Source organism: Pyrus communis, chromosome 13 (genome assembly GCF_041283825.1).
Source record: "Pyrus communis isolate YQ-2024b chromosome 13, ASM4128382v1, whole genome shotgun sequence".
Lineage (NCBI taxonomy): Eukaryota > Viridiplantae > Streptophyta > Magnoliopsida > Rosales > Rosaceae > Pyrus > Pyrus communis.
Window position 1 is genome coordinate 7,176,156 of NC_142577.1, and position 17,756 is coordinate 7,193,911.

A 17,756-nucleotide genomic window follows, 5' to 3' on the forward strand; every position below is an offset into this window, starting at 1 on the left:
TCGCAATTGAGCACAATCCCTAATGGGCTAATTTATTAATTAACACTTTGGGTCAAAAAGCCCAAAACGAGCTTGAACTTTATGGGCTTTAATAGAAATTGGACTGCCGAATCAGCCCCGAATTATATCGGGTTTTTCTAGGGTTGAACTTCGGGTCGTCAGGACACACCAGACAGAAAATCCATAAGGGGTATAAGAGTCATTTCACAATAACGCTATTTCTTCTTCAGTAGAAGTTGATATTTTCTTCCCCGGTCAGCTGTAAATGTAACAAAAACCGTTTTCAAGCAATCACCTTTCTTCTGCTAATTGCCATGGATGCCGCTTCGTGCTCAATTCTCCGAGCTCAGCCCTTTTCTTCCACCGCCGCCGTTTTCCCGCCAAGTAACAACCCCACCGCCCGCTTCTTCGCCCTCCCCAAGAGCAACCCCAACTTGGTCCCTTCATTTTGCTCCACTTTCCCAAGAAACTCAACTTTTCCCGGAAAATGCCTGCACTTCGATCGGTTCACCGCTTTCAGCTCGCTATCCAGCGCTCAGGACCAGAACCCATCTCAGGAACTCGCTGTTCTCCTCGAAGTCGACGGGTGGGACGATTTCTTTCTCCTTCTTACTCCAAGCATTTCAATTTAATTGCTTTCCTTTACTTCACAGCTTCTTTGTTTTATTTTTATTATTTTCTTGGTTTATTGAAGCTGTTTTTTGCTGCATTGTTCGAATTGGAGTTGGGTTTTCTCGGAGACCTTTTTCTTGATGATTTCTCTTTGTTTCTTTCAGGGTTCTTATGGATGCTTATCGGTTGGGGAACCGCTAAACCTTCAATGCAGGTGAGAAAATGCAGTATTTTCATCCTATTGTATTAAATTTTCTTGATTAAATTGCGTTTTATGTATTAATATTACTGTATTTTTTCTTGTGATATATTGGCAGCATTTAAGAAGCTTGGACTTGACTGTGCAAGTCGGACAGAGCCTGTTTACTTGGATCTCCTAAGGTGGGAAATTAAAATGATGAGTAAAGATTCATGAATTTAGATTATTTAATTGGTTTCTTGTTCTTTAAGTTATTTATTTGGTTTCTTTTTCTTTAAGTTATTTAGTAGGCTTGAAATCATGATTCATGACTTGCTTCAATCTAGTATGAGTCAATTTAATTACATTTCCAAGTGTGTATCTGGGTCGTAGGGTTTTTCGATATGAAAAATCACAAGATTCTGACCCATATTACTTGTTCGTTTTACAATCATTCTTTGCCTTATTCATCATAATTGGTTCGGATAAGAGTCTGGACTAAAGGTTTATCAATTTTTATACTTGAGGTTCTGAAATGTAGTTTATGTAATTTTTCAGGAAGAGCGCTGGTGATGAGCAAAATATGGTGAATTTGTATTTTAATCGGGTGTGTTACTCTTTTGTCGTCTTTGAAAAGAATGAATAGCTTGAAGTAGCTCTTCGAAATTTTCCTTCATTTAGTATCTTTTCTTCTGAATCTACTGTTAATCTGTCCTGCAGATTGGTTGGCCTAGTTCATTGCCTACAAGTGAGAAGGAGTCATTTGTGAAAAATGTTCTGCAAAGAAGGTATGGTTTTAGGGATGCATCTCAACATTTATTTCTGATCTTACCACTGAGATACAAGTCTAGACTTAGGTACTTGATCATACACAAAAGGAAATATTATAGTCTTTGAGTCAGTATTTTGATCATATAGTTATGTATACCGAGGAACAAAAATAAGGAAAATTTATAATTCCAGGGCTAATGAGGAATCTGCTTTCGGTTAATAACAATAATAAGAGAACTGTTTGTATATTTTTCCAGGGAAGGTGAGCAGGGCTGATTTAAAAACAACAGAACCTTTTTATTATTTTCCACTTGAAGCCACCTATGAAAATTATCAATTTTACACAAAAGAAATGGCTGCTTGTCTGAGATAAGTGCAAACTCATTTCACTTGTTACTTTGATAGCTTATTATTTTGTATCTTACAATACAAGGTAAAACCTTAAAATTACAAAACACATTAATGAATGGGAGAGTAAATGTCCTTTTATTTTCGACTTGTAATTAAGTCATGCTCTCCCATATGGAGAATGAAAGTAGCTAATATTAATTTGTTTTTGACAGAAAATTGCAATGGATGAGTTTCTGATGTCAGAAAGCTTGACTTTACGACCTGGAGTTGAAGAGTGAGATTCTGATGACAGAAAATTTACTTGGATGATTACACAATCTTTTAGCTCTCAAATATACCGAGTCTAAATTTCTGCTTGATATTTTTACCTTCTTCAAATATGGATAGCGTAGACTAAAACCATGTGCAAAACCTCTTTATTTGTACTCATTTAGTCATTCTTGGCTTCAGCTATACTTCCGGAATTTCCAAAATTTGGAATTAGCTTAAAGCAATACATAGAACTTGGGTGTGAATATTTTTCACCATGACCAGCATTTGGAAATTCTGCTGAAAGTGTTGCCAAAGAAATGATGTGAAATCGAAGGTAGCTTGCTACTTGTTATTTTCTTTCAAGAATATACCAGACTTTTGCTCTCAGAAGTTTTGGCTTAGACTGGGCCTTAGGCATGCTGGGAGTTTATTCTTGACAAATATTCGCGAGTCTATTGGTTGATAGTCTAGATGAACTGATGATCCTAAATCTATAGGAAGCTAGAAGTGATGAACCATTGACAAACAAAAACAACTGGACTTATTTTCTCCATTGTTTCCAACAGTTAGACTTATTTTCTCCTTTCCATTTGCAGGTTTATTGATGATACATACAAGGAAGGGATACCTGTGGTTGTACTGACAACTTATAGTAAGAGTGGGGATCGAATTGCCAGGTAATAACAACCATTTTATCCTTTGTTTTTATGCCCTTTTTTTTGTTGAGTTTCCAGACAGTTATGAACAGTAGCTATGACTATAATTGGACAGTAGTTTCTTTTGATGTGGTCATAAAGGACTCAGCCACTGACATAGCTGCAACTTTATATTTTATTTTTTCATTCCAAATTTCTGCAATAGCACAGATTCTAGTGTCACTTGACAGCATATGCGATTTCCATTGTGGAAAATAGTACATAGAATTATGATAAGTTTTAATGCGACTGATTGATCTATTAATCATTCTTAAGCAACTTGTCATTAGCTCTTTGTTTGCAAGTTAAATACAATAAAAGTATGCTAAAAAATGTAGTTAAGTACACAGAAAAGCACATATACACATACATATTTGTGTGCATATAATATTGAGCCAAAAGCTGCAGTTAAGTACTCTCTATTAATCCTTACCACCACATACCAGTTTTAGTTCATTATGTTCCTTATGGATGGTATAGGACTGTGCTAATACTCCATTTAACACTTTATAAATGTCAGATCAGTTGTTGGAAAGCTTGGCGAGGAAAGAATTTCAAAGCTAAAGATTGTCGGAGATAAGGAAATTGAACAGAGTTTGTATACCCAACTAGTAAATGATACAGGATTATCGTCTGGTATGGATGAGCAACTAGCTAAGGAGGCAATAAAAGCAGGTAGACTCTTCATCTTGGGTTGATAGTCATGTATATTTTTTGTGATATACATTTTTCCAGTGCAGAAGGTTGGGTACTAAGGGGCTCTGTTATTGGTTTATGGATCAGTTTCTGCTGAGAAACAAAGGATTGCAGAGGAGGTTGCATCTATGCTAAAGCTGAGTGTAGATATTGATACTAGCCCGTCTGAAAGGTTGGCATGTTTCATTGATTTTTATTGTTTGTTAATGTTAATTCGGTGCTTTCAGGGTTTGTGTGTGTCCACTGATTATTTTTGTTTTGTGGGTTTTCTGAAGTTCAGGGTTTAAGAGACTTATGATTTTATCATGTTTATATATGATTCTGCTTACATTAGACTAGGAAGAGATTATATGCCAATTTTGAACCGTTTGTGCGATTATGTATGATTCAGCGCTGAACTTAAAGAGTGATTTCATATATCTGGTATTTAATTCTTTGCTCTTATGGTCGGCAAACGCTGTGCAAGTTCTTGTCCTTGTTTTCTTTGCTACGGTATTTACTTTTCTTGATCGCAATTTAATATTTCAGCGTCATATTAGTTGTCTTAATAACTGAGTAAAGTACTAGGCTGTCTATTCTATGACCGAATTTCTTGTTCGCTTGGGCTGATTCCAACTTTTGACTTGACGTGTTAGTTGTTTTGTGCCAGCTTAGAGAAGATAATTGCTGCATTGAGAGCTGTATGCGATTGTGTTCTTGTTGCAGGAAGCCAGTCTGGTGTGGCTGGAGCTGAGCGAGTGGGCATGCCGTGTGTTGTTTTAAGAAGCAGGTGAAGGCTCTTTTTGCTTCATTAATATGTTCCTGCTGCAGATTCTCACCTACATTTTACGTGCTTCATTTTTGAATTGCTCAAAACAAATCTCTCAAACAATTTTTATCCGTGTTGTTTACAATTGCTTTTTCCTGTGTTCATGTAGTTTGACAGCTTAGAGCTGTTTTAAAATTGTAAAAGTTCTCAAGAAAGAAGGAAATACATTAAAACTTTTTGTACCTTCAACAAGAAGCAAACTATTTTATTTTTACACAAATGATATTGGAGAGGTGGATTCAAATTCATGTTCTTAACCAATTTAACTACAAGTCAAACAAATTTAACGGACATAAAACAAAAATATCGTGTACAAGAAATAAAATCCGGCATTAAACTAGTATTGATCAAGGACTAGGTGATAATCCTAAAATTGCGAGACCCACATTAAACGCAGTCGCTGCCGTACCAAGTGCTAATTTTGTAGCTATTTTCCTTTTACGGTGCTTACAAGCCTCCTGAAAATACAAAGTAGCAAAGAATTATAAAAGCTTCACGATATAATCTAGGAATTAAATTAAATTAAATGTAAGATAAGAGGTGATCCGTTATAAAATATACCACGTCTGAAGTAGCTTTCTTGATATGTTTCTGAGTCTTTTCTTTGAACTTGTCCCACAATTGTTGGCATTGTGCCGATGTGAATAAAGCATCCTTCAATGAAACCTAGTTCGGAGTTAATTCAGTTATATATATATATATATATATATATCTATAATTCTTGTTTTATCTGATCTATATCTATACTTCTAACTATCTATTAATAGAATGTCTTTGCCAATTAAAAATCAATAAAAATATTATTATACCCTTCCATGCATAATTAAAAGAAAACCAACGAAATTACTATTACCTTATACATAAACTACATATTAATAAAACCAGATTTGTCAAACAAAAACCAATAAAATTACTATTATACCCTTTATGCATAACTGAAAATAATAAAAAATAAAAAATATGGGCATTAAAGTAATTTCGCACGAACAGGTTTTTGCTGTATTTTTTTTCCTTCCTCACCCACATATGACCATAGTTTTACTCCTCTACTTCTCTCTCCCGCTTCCTACTTTTTTCTTTTTTTAATTTTAATTCCAATTTCTTAATTTTTTAAATTGTCATATATTTAAACACACAGATAATACTAGAGAGACTAAATTTGTAAAATTTGCAAATTAAATGATGTGTTACCAATAAGAATGAGCACGTTTATCAACGCTTAAGTAATAATCAAATAATCAAATTTCATGTCTTTTGTTTAAAAAATTTTGTTTATAAATTTAGTCTTCCTAACATTATCCTTAAACACATACATAGTGTATGACTTTTATCTAGAGGGGATACCAAATTTGTAGACTAAATTTCGTAAACTAAATGATATAGAAGTTGATTAGATTATTACTTAAGTCTTGATTAACGTGCATTTTTTTTTTATTAATAACATATAATTTAGTTTGCAAATTTAGTTAACCTAACATTACTTATTATATAAATTAAGCAAAACACATTAAATGAGTAAATACCTTTTGCCAGCTCGAGGGAAGAGCGTCTTCAGTCTCTTTCATTAAACAAGAAAAGAAAATTTCTTCAACATAATTCGGCTTCTCGTCCAAGTCAATGGCAGACATAACCGCCAAAATCTTAAGACACTGCACAAAAAAGAGATGAAAAAAAAGGTTACAAATTAAACAAAAACACAATAATGTAATGTTAATGTTAATCTTCCGTTGATTAACATTAAATTAAGTTGTTCTCAGTGATTACAGCAGAGCGGGCTTCTTTTGTAGCAGCTGTGATTTGCTTCGTCTTTTTCCAAATCCTAGGCTGTGAATGGCTATCGTAACAGAAGACGCTTGCAAACCTGAAAATTGTTAACCAATTAAATTAGGCAACCAGAAAATGACAAGAGTATTATATACAGTGACAAATTTGCTTTACCTCAGTTTCATTTGGGTCAAAACTTTATCAGCAACAATATTGTCTCTTGCTTTTTGCTCCACCACGTTTCTGGCAAAGTGGCGTAAATCTTGCCCCATTGCGCTGAATTCTTTTTCGTTCAACTCAAAACGAACTTTTATAGTTGATAACCTTGCTATTGCATTTTCGGTCTCAAGCATAAGAATTCTTCTTATTGAAACCCACATGTCTTCTCCACCATGCCCAAACGCTGGGTCTGCTTGACTAGTTAAACATGCAACAAGTTGTTCCTACAGTCAACATTATACAAAGTTTCCCAAATAAGTAATTTTCTTTTATTCTTAATACAACGATATGATTTACGTTGAGGGGTGGGGAGATTTTTCGGCTAAGCCTAAGCCCCACAATGACGAAGTCATGATAAATTGATAACGAACTTGTCATTCAAGGGAGTCTAACCTAAGAATTTCCATTTATAAACGAAGAGAAAATAGCATTATAACGTAGTACTAGGTGCTCCTAATTAAGTAATTTAAGTAATAATATATAATCAACATATAATTTATTTAATAATTCTATATATTGAATGAAGCACATATAACTGACTACATTGAGTTTAGTCTCTAAGACGTTAACCCTATCATTGCTCATACACTATCTATTAGTCTCTAAGAAATCAACAAGTTACTGGTATACGGTCTCTAATATGGAGATTAACTCTATCATTGTATGTGCGACTAACATATATTAGACAGTGTGGAACGAAATTAGTTTTGTGTAGAAATATTACCTCATATTTGTCCTTCAATTCTGACAACTTTGCACTACGGACACATAATGCATGTGCATTTATATCACGTTGAAGCTTTTCTACAATGCTTGAGAAACTCCAATTACTATGTTGTACGGCAGCATCTGCACGGATAGCTTGCATGGTTAATTCAGGAGAGTTTTAACGAAAAACTTACGATATTGTTCATTTTAACGAAAAATTATATTTTTATACTAAAAAGTCAAACCTGGTACGGTTCACTTTACCCTTTATTTTGTCCTTATCGTTAAAACTCCAAGTTGTCAAGTCATTTTCATTAGTTTTCCTTTAATTCAATTCATCCAATTAAGTAGATGAAATGCCAACAATGATGTAAGTTTAAAGAAATTTGTGTCTTGAGAAACAATTAACAGAATGACAAAGGATATTATATATACCAGCACATCCTCGGCGAAATTCATGCATGGAAGAAAGAATACAGGCACGAAGAGACGCAGCAAATCCTTTTTCTGGGTCCAGTGACGTCACCCCCGCTTTAAACCCTTCAAATGCATTAGAGCTTAAGTGTCCCAACATGGTATTGCACACAGCCTGGGCACACTGTACAGTCCAGAAGAAAGCAAGATTACGAATAGGAATGGTAATAAATAAAAATAAAATAAAAGGGTGATTGACATGGAATTATGGTTCGGTAAAATATTTCATATATACATATATTATATAGGCGAAACTCTTATTTTTCAAATAACGACCTACCTAAATTTAAACATTCAAATAAAATCCAAATTTCAAATACCCTGTCATGTAGACAAATTTATGACCAACTATTACAATACATTTACAACTTATGCCACAAAATCCTAATTTGGTCAATAAATGTTATTGCTCATCCTAATTATGATGAGCAATTAAATCCATATGGATATTTTACCTTTCTTGCATCATAAAATTAGCAACATGTATAAATTAATTTACCAAATTAAAAAAAAGACATATCTTGTACGGAAAAAATAATATTGTTTGAATTATGTAATTACCTATATACAAATTAATTTACCTACTTATAAAATATTATACTAATTTTCCTGCATTTTGAATCATGTAATTACCTACACACAAATATTATACTAATTACCTACATTTAAATTAATTTACCTATTCCAAAAAAAAAAAAATAGTGATATTAGATAATGTTCTAATGTTGTGGGTTTGTGCTTGTACGCAATCAAATAAACTTTTAATCTAATTTACATAAATCATGTAGGTAAATTAGACCATTTTGGAATTAAATTAGACCCTTTAAATTTGGTTTGATGGAATAGGTAAATTAGACTATTTTGTAGGTAAAAATTGTGCGGAACATATAGCTTTTGTTTTGTGTATTAGGGATTGGAGTATTAGCCGAAGTTGTTTAGGTTTAATGTTGTGTTGGTAGGTAAATTAACTTATATATTTAATGCACAAAATTATGAAATTAGTATTATTATTTTTCAATTGGCACGTTAAAACAATTTGAAAGTTAATACATTGAATATAGTCAATATACAATGAATGGCATGAATTATTTTGTAAAATATAATATAACAAGTCACTGATCCAAAAATCCCATCCAAGTATTAATAGGGGTAGTTTAGGTATTCGGAAAATACACAATTTGAAAAGTCAAACTTAATTAAAGAAATTGTTTAGTTGGAGGCTAATCAATGTGCTTTATTCAAGAAAACAAAAGGAGATGGATTTTAGTAGAGGAAAATATAGTTTCAAGGGGTAATATCAAATTTTCAGTATTATATATCGTATCTCTTGAACATGCATTCCTCATACATAGAACTGCGTAAGAAACTGAACCTGTATATTTACCAAGAACATGAACTTACAAGCACAAATATCATACTGCTGTGCCCCTATTTTCTTGAACTGCAGTATGCAGACCTAACTAAAATTTTGGTTAACTACACTATTAGAAAAATACTCGTAGAGCACAAACTTACAAGCACAAATATCATACTGTGCCCCTATTTTCTAACATTAAGAACAATTTAGTTCTATTCGTATTCTTTTGTTTTGAGGCAAAAATACTTACTCAGTACAAGTTTACATTGGGCACAAAGAACCGTCCTAACCTGTAAACAATAAGTCTTTGACACAAAACAATTAGCCAGAGAGGAAGATAAAGTAGCCATACCTGCAATGCTCTCGACTCCAACATGTGTCGTTTCGTCTTCCTTACACCTTCGTCATAGTACACGACCTCCTTGTCATATCTGTATGTGATGCACAAATAAGCAAGATATATATTTCTCAAGGCATACAAATAAAGTCATAAGCAGTAAAGCTAGAGTGGAACTTACTCAGAAAGATAGTTGTATAGAATTGAGCTGACCCTTCTACCGAAATCTGGTACAGGACCAGTTTCAGCAGCTTTTTGCAATGCCAACCAGCCCTAAATTATGTTCATGTAAGACTTTGTTCATGGTATAGAATTAAGTAGAAGAATTTCAAAGCATCAAATGGATTATAGTTAAGTATAAGATACATACTTTATTTTCCATCAACTGTTTGAATATATCGGTGGAAATCTCTTCACACCGCAAAGTGGCAACCATAACCTAATTAAGGTACAGTGTATGCATAAGAGAGGTGATGGCCACAAATGAATTAAATTCTTTAACTGGGAATTGAGGAAACTAATAAACCTTGTGAGCAGGAAGGTCCAGGTCCTTGTTCAGTTTGATTACTCTCCACATCTCCTGTGTACTAAGAGAAAATCCTGAGGCAGGGACAACGCTCCTTTTATCACCAACAAGGCCTCCTGGAGAAATAGAATTGACAAAGCGCTGCCTCAGTTGAGCAACCTGCATGATATATGCAGGCCATACTTGTAAGTATCTATCTACTAAACTCTAACAATGAATGAATTTACTTAAGGCTGTTTGACAACAGTTTTCGGCTTTCAATTTAACAAAAATAAAAACATATATACTATTCGTTTGGTAACTAATTAATTCAAAATTTCGGGGAGGTGAAATTTTGAACCCATGCATGGGTACAACCCTACACCCTATGTGGATTCATACTCTCAGCACGCCCCCTCACATATGGTAAATTTCTTAGCCTAATGCAGGGGCGGCTTTCGAACAGATGCTAAAACACACCCCAGGAATTAAAACCCAAGAAAAAAGAAAATGGAATGGGCAATATTATGATTTTAGGACATGGTGAATTGCTTCTGATATATATAGTGTAAGGGTTACCTCCTCCTTGAACTTCTCCTCCTTCTCTTGATAGTTGGACAAAGCAACTACTTGTACCTTTATTTCAAAAATGTTAAAATCAGAGACAAAGAACACACAGGCTGTCAGACTGTCAGCGAGCAGTGGAAGGTGTAAGAGATCGAACTCACATTAAAAAACACAGTGAGCGGGGAATTTTTATGGGCTTGGGGCTTTGAAACTGCATTCCACATCTGCAGAGTGTAGAATATAGATATATATGAGCAGATACAAAAGAGGAAAAAAAAAAAAAAAAAAAAAAAAGAATAAAAAGGGAACCGACAAAACTACCTTCTCTGCGTCTTCCCTTAAGCGCTTCTCCAGCAGTACAAAAGGGGCCTAAACGAACACCGGCAAACAAGACAGTTAATATGTAAACAAATGTAGAATTTTTCCCACGCACTCTTTTTATCCTCTTACACACTTTTCTTTTATTTCTGACTATCAAACTGAAACAACTAACAAAAATTAATCAAAGGTGTCTAAAGGAAAGAAAATTGACGTGCATTTTCTATCATTTCTCTATATTTTCTATTTAAAAAACATCATCCTTTTGATATGTTTCTCAGTACCTTTGATGGCTTGTCACGCACAACAAACATTAGCGTCGTTTTCTTAGGGGGATCGCTGAATAAGCGCATCATAACCTTTTACATATTCACAAACATTGACAAAAACCAAAAAGAAGATTCAAAAACCAGAAAATGTCAAATAATAACAATGAATGTTGAGATATAAGTACATGGTTACAGTTAAGATGAGCACCTGAAAAATAGTTTTTAGTAAAGGTTTGCTCGCAGCATGCTCCCGACCAATATCATGGTACCACCTGTATATATATAATATCCAAATAAGTACAAAAGATTTGATCTCTGTATATGGCTAAGATTGTCCATCAGTCAAGTAATTCCTGGGTTATCTAGTTAATGAGCTTACATATTTATGAGCAAAATGTCTGAAACTGCCAGCGCAAATAGGGCGATCCGTTTCTCGAATGTATTGTCATCCTGATTAAACCAAATTGCAGAGGAAGAAGTACGAAGAGTGAATATATACGAGGATTTGAGCTGTATTTGCCATATATATTGTGATCACTTATAATTACATGAATTTGTTCCAAATTAATTTCGTTTAAAATGTTGCTTTTTTTTATTTTTTTTATTTTAGAGTAATGTTAGGTATATCAACTTTTTAGATCCAATTTATAAACTATGTCTCAGTGTCACTAATAAAAAATAAGGACTTTAATCAATATTAAACCCTATACTTAAATAATAAGTCAATCATCAACAATCATGTCATATCCCTAGATTTGATATTTGATGTGCTCTTTGAAGTTCTGCAAGCACATGAAATCGAATGAAGATTCTCTGTGGATCCTCTTTATGAGGATATCCTCTACGGATTCTCTTTGTAAGGATCCTTGGGATCTGTAAATCGTGTCCGTTCATCATACATCGTGTGGTTAGAAATCATTTTAAGTTTTATTATTCAAAATTGAACACAAATAGTACCTAAAGAAAATTGACCACATAATGTACGATGAACGGATACGATTCACATATTTCCGAAATTCTCACAAAGAGGATTTAGAGAGGATTTGGATTCGATGAAATCAGCCTCATTTTTGTGCGGCTACATTAATTATGGTTAGTGTCCATATATGGTGAAACGGGTGACCTGATATGTGACCACGTTAATAGTGTACGACAATTTAGCGTTTTAAATAGTGGGAATTATTTAGAAAAACGCCCATGAGTTTTTCTTCTGCTTTCCAAAAATAACATTAGTATAAGGGTTTAAATTATTTTCAAAAAAATAAAAAGAGAAATTTTATTTGAACCCATATAATCTCTTTCTACATTCAACTTATTCTTTATACCCATATAGTTTTTAATTAAATTATCAATATCTCTTTAAACCCAATTTTACTACCTAAACTACCCTCACAAACCTAATATAATATGCAAATTTATCTTTACACCCATTTTAAAAATAAAAATCCAAAATCAGTGTTCTACAACTACTTTTCCACAACTCGTTGATTGAGAGTGTAATGTCCATACATATATGGAGTCGTGTTTGATGAATTGGTCAAACAAGCAATTTGGAATCGTGAAGTTATATGAGCAGACAAGATTAGATGAAGTAATGTTATGGTGTTCTTGTGCTTATTTGAGATTGAAATGTTAAAACAATATGCTTATTTCTCTTACAATAGAAATCGAGTTGGTTTTAATCCTTGTGTGCTTTATCTGAATTGCATTCCCATTGTTTTTATCCCATAGCCGCTTCATAAACAAATGCAGTAGCGTTTTTCAAATGCTTTAATCTCAAGTTTTTACCTTGGTTTTAAGATTAGTTGTATTGGGTGGTGGAATTGTAATCTGTAAATCCATATTCTTAGGCATCACTTGGGTTTTAGCCACAATAATTCAAATCTGCATGAATTATAGGACTCAAAATCATTTTATACATACACATACACTAGTAATAATAATTAACTTAGGCCCTCAGTTGTCATTGGAACTGGAAGTGGGTATATTGATTAGTGGGTTTATTGATAAATTTTAGTTTGATTTCTGATTTCATCTTGTATTTGATGGTAATTATAGAATAGGGTAAAACTGACAACTCACATTTTATTTTAAGTTAGGTGTAGAGTGAGGTTATATGGGTTCAAATAAAATTTCTCAAAAAAAAATCATTGTGTTAGTTTTTCCATCTAAAAACTGAGATGTCATGATAAATTTTCACCAAATGATAAATTTTAGGGAGTTTTACTGATAGGGGGTGGGTGGGAGAGAGAGGGGGTGGTGACAATCGGGTAGAGAGGGAGAAAAGGCTGGTTTTCACATGAATCGTTTTTAATCTTATATATATTTTCTAAATTCGATTTTAATCGCTCATCAAAAGTCATATATATAGCCATGTGATTATGTGAAGATGGTAAAAGTATGTTGGGAAATAATGCCACAGAAGCAAAGACCAGAACAGCAAGCCCTGGATTACTGAATGTTTTTGTTTCCCATTTTGCAGAAACCCCAGCCATCAACCCTAAGCACATGACCAGCAATACCAGCCTAACCCAATACCACAAAGACGCTAACTTTCTTGGAGAAAAGGGCTCAGCCACCGCCCCAAACCCCTCCGCCCCCTTTCCTTTTAATTTTTATACTATGCTACAAAATTTATTTTCTTTATTTAATCCACATGGCATTACACAATTGGTTTTATCCTCACATGAATGCCACGTCAGCATCCTAACAGACTTTCTAATGGAAGTGGACGGCAAGGACAATTTTAATGACCAAGCCAATACATAAATGACTAAACTGAAGAGCTTGAAACATAAAAAACTACGCTGATGAGTTGCAAAAATATAAAGGCCATTTTTGATAGTCCGACTAAACATAAGAGTAATGCTAGAGAGATTAAAGTTGTAGATTAAATTTTGTAAACTAAATGACATGGAAGTTAATTATTGGATTATTATTTAAACGTTGATAAACGTGCTCATTTTTTATTAGTGACACATAATTTAGTTTGCAAATTTAATCTTCTTAACATTACTTTAAACATAAAGATGATTACCTCGCCTCTCTCGCTGCTATCGCTACCCTCCAAATCCATGGCGATGGTGCAAGGCTCAATGTCGACACACTTGGCTATCCAAATGCCCTTCGTTGTTTGGCTCCTGAATATTTAATTAATTATACACAAATACTGATTACATATATATAAACTAGCATATGTTTACACACTTTATGTGTATTAACACTTTTTATTTTTGTTTTTAAAATGGAAAATAGAGAGGCAGAGAGAGAACGTAGGTGGGAGTGGGAATGAGAGGATTTTGTTTTTTTATTTTTTAATTTCTAATATTCGATATATCTTAACGTCACCCATAGGTGATGCTTCTATAAAAAACAGTAAAATATGGTTAAGTGATATTACATTATACTCATCATTTTTTGAGAGAGAGAGAGAGAGCGAGAGAGAGAGTAGTGCACATATGAGTGATCATGTGGAAACAAAGCATGCATGCTAAATGCAAAGTCAAAACTAACTAACTTTCCGCATTCTATTTTCATCTCCTGAAAGCCGGTGGCGAAAAGATGGTTCATCAAAGTGCTTTTCCCTGTGAGCCAAGCCAGCCAATTTCAGAAAACTATATATCATTTGTATTCAACAAATTAAAATTTAATTGATTGAAGTAAAAGGCTTTAGTACCTCCACTCTGAGGACCCATGATGGCAACAACAGCATAGGAGTTCCCGCACTTTTCAAACTTAACTTTCTGTAAGAAGCTATTGAGCCCAGCAACATTGAATTCGTTGTTGCCACAGATGAGTTGTGTGGCGCAGATATCTTCCTTCATCATGACTTTGAGAGTCCAATCTAGCTTCTAAGAGAGAGAGAGAGAGAGAGAGAGAGAGAGAGAGATGATAGAAGCTGTAATAAACCTTGATTATCTATGATGTATGAATATGAAATTAGCAATTAGCAAGGTTTACAGAGTTACATACATACATACATATATATATATAGGCTTACGTTACCCTTGCCAATTCTTAATTTGTTATGATTTAAATTCATAATTGATATCGTGAATAAATTTAATCTTTGTAGTTTGTATTGTTGCTAAAAAAGATTATGACTAAAAAGTTGGTAGTTTATTGTGTAATTTTTATTTTCGTCTAATTTTTTGGGGTTTTTATATTGGGACCAACTGACGCTAAAATCCTGGATTTGCCAATTGATGCATATGCAAGACTAGCTCAACTCAAACCGATCTAATTAGCCAAAATCGAAGACTAAGAGCATCTCCAAAGGAGATGTCAAATTTTAAACATAAAATTTGAATTTGACAGCCTATGTGGCATTTTGACATCTTTCAAAATTTTGCTCTCCACCTAATATGTCAAATTAAATATTATTTTATTACACTATTTCTTTTTCTTTTATTTTATTAAATTATTATTTTATTACACATTTTGACAAAATTTAATCCCTACTCTTGTGCTTGTAGTTCGGTAGACGTCTATCTCCTAGGATTCAACAATCTATAATCCGAAGTCAAAGTACTTCAATCTTTGAACTCTGACGAACTTCATATATTCTGTACTTTCAAGACACGACTCGTATTTTTACTAAGACATTGGAGAAAACTCTTCTCTTCGGTTCATTAGATATGTGGGATGTTTGAGTTTATATAGAACTCAAGCCACCCCTTTTGAAACATTGTGACTGTTGGCTAAAGTTCCAACGAACAAACGTAACTCATGAATTTGAATTCAACTATGACACATGACTCTTATTTTTCATTCATATAAAAATTAAATATTATAATATTAATTATAATATAACAAATAGGCTTTTGTTGGCTGTGTGAGAAGGTGAAAGTTTGTCGTGATTTAAATGTTTTTTCTTGGTAGGCTTACATCAAACAATATTAACAAATAGACGTTTGTCGTAGTCGTCGTGTCGGTACCCACATAATGACTTTGGACATTATTAAATGGGATGGTAGGTATTGGTCTCTCCGCCTTTTTTATTTGTGTATTTTATATTGGCAAATGGGAACAATGGGGTTGTACGAAGAAAAGATAGATGGTCAACATGGTAGTCCCGGTTTTATTATAGAAACAATAAATAAATATAAATATACACTTTTGTATTGTGTTATGATTTGTTGTATAGAGAATTGAGAAAAAAGTTAAAGACAATTCCGTGTTTTTGAGTTATAGCAATTAGTAAATATATAATGACATTGATTAGTTTACTTAAGAGTTTAACCTTTCGTTGGTTTATTTGTATTATGTGCTTGAGAATGAAAGCAATGGATACACTATAGAATTGATTTTCCTTATAATATTCATATAGATAAGGAATTGTTCATTTTATTAGCAATTATATGAAGTAGGCATATTATGCAATACAAGTTCTACATTCATTTAGTAAATATTGAGTTTATTTTTATCGAATAGTGACATTTGATTCAGGTATAAGTTTTTTAAATGTTTGTATTTTGAAAATTGATTTCAATGGCCTTTTATGATTTTTTTTTTTTTTTTTTTTTTTTGTGCTTACATAATTATGTGTTGCTTCAGGGACACCTACTGCAGTGGGCACAACTTATGAGACTTAGAAGGAATGACGACTGCTCCTTCCTCTTCCAGATGATCCCATGCTTAATGATTGTGAGTTTGAAAATCTTTGGCAATGATTTCAAAACAAAGAAAATTTTTGTTGTTAGTATTCCATCGACAGTTAACAAAGGTTTGTTGTAATTTTTTTTCCTCTGTTTGACGTGTTCTAATGCTATGTTTTCCATTGCACAATTGATGAATTGCTCTCTTATCTTTCAAACATAATCTTCCATACAATTTTCAATCCCGCAGCAGAGCGCAGATTGAAGTTTCAAGTTGAAACTAAATTTCAAAAACTAAAATCTATCGATCAGTTCTTCAAGTTTGAAATGTCGAAGTTTTTGGAGGAGGCATTGTGTCACGCCCCGATCCCGAGATAGGTCTAGTATCTACATGTGACGTCATCCATGCCCTTTCACCGGAATCATTGTGTCAATAGTAGTAATTTTTCTTTTATCATATGGTTGCATCTAACCTCTGTGTTAGATTGCATACGTACCCGAAGACGGGATCAAGCCATTCGTAATTCCCTAACATACCTCACTCTAATAAGAATTCCATCTCATATCAAAGCAAGCCATAATCACACCAATAGGCATCCAACAAAAGCATTAATTCAATTACCATTCATGTAATCCAATTATGTACACAAGTAATCAACCAATGAGATGAATAATAAGATAACATTCCACGAAGTTTACTATAATCAAACTCCGAAAATGTCTGTCGTATTTCCTCTACAAGAATTCCTAAGCATTGCTCTCAGTTACTAATACAAGGATCCACCAACATGGCCAAATCCATTTTCACAATATAAGACATTACTAAATGCGAGACATGAACTTTAACCCTAGTCAAAGTACTTGGAATACTAATTAAACAAACCCCAATTCAAATGCCATTTTGGTTGACCTAATATAGCTTCATCATTACCAATACGTTTGAATGGAAATAATTCTAGACTATAAGTGATTATGTGTTTCTGTAGGCATAAGTGCACCAATACATTAGGTCATTGAGCTTATAATTGTATAAGAAAATGGTTCTTTGAAACCCAATACATGCCATATAAAGTGATTTAATAAACTCAATATCGATAAGTAAATTAGAATTAAAATTTAGAGAAGAACGAACATTGCAAAGCCGCAACCTCTTCTCCACAAAAGTTGCAGAAAAGCAGTTTTAGTCAATCAAGATTAACCTGATTTTGAACACTCATAACTATACCGGTTGATGCAAACTTACATGGGTTTCGAAACTTGTTTTGTGTACTTCAAAAG

At 33.4% G+C, this 17,756-nt stretch overlaps 1 protein-coding gene and 1 pseudogene across 3 annotated transcripts; one reads left to right on the forward strand and one right to left on the reverse strand.

Annotated features, from left to right (window-relative positions):
• Positions 1-262: 262 nt before the first annotated feature.
• Positions 263-4,607, forward strand: LOC137724645 (CBBY-like protein; annotated as a pseudogene). Its single transcript, XR_015955243.1, has 12 exons — positions 263-586; positions 777-826; positions 930-993; positions 1,349-1,397; positions 1,511-1,578; positions 1,819-1,832; positions 1,967-1,977; positions 2,125-2,186; positions 2,761-2,841; positions 3,380-3,534; positions 3,643-3,727; positions 4,205-4,607. The product of XR_015955243.1 is annotated as a CBBY-like protein (transcript).
• LOC137724646 (protein ROOT HAIR DEFECTIVE 3 homolog 2-like) lies at positions 4,538-14,876 on the reverse strand. Of its 2 annotated transcripts, none has more exons than XM_088682455.1 (20): positions 14,558-14,876; positions 14,399-14,465; positions 13,919-14,021; positions 11,261-11,331; positions 11,090-11,153; positions 10,897-10,971; positions 10,616-10,663; positions 10,456-10,518; positions 10,307-10,363; positions 9,749-9,907; positions 9,593-9,661; positions 9,404-9,495; positions 9,238-9,316; positions 7,490-7,652; positions 7,071-7,195; positions 6,302-6,570; positions 6,128-6,224; positions 5,887-6,012; positions 4,925-5,017; positions 4,538-4,821 (listed from the first exon to the last, which is right to left on the reverse strand). In XM_088682455.1, the coding sequence occupies exons 1-20, from the start codon at positions 14,706-14,708 to the stop codon at positions 4,711-4,713; spliced, it is 2,082 nt and encodes a 693-aa protein (XP_088538581.1). In that variant the 5' UTR covers positions 14,709-14,876; the 3' UTR covers positions 4,538-4,710. The 2 variants fall into 2 exon arrangements, with proteins under 2 accessions (XP_088538581.1, XP_088538580.1); XM_088682454.1 differs by having other exon boundaries at positions 4,925-5,029.
• Positions 14,877-17,756: the final 2,880 nt, after the last annotated feature.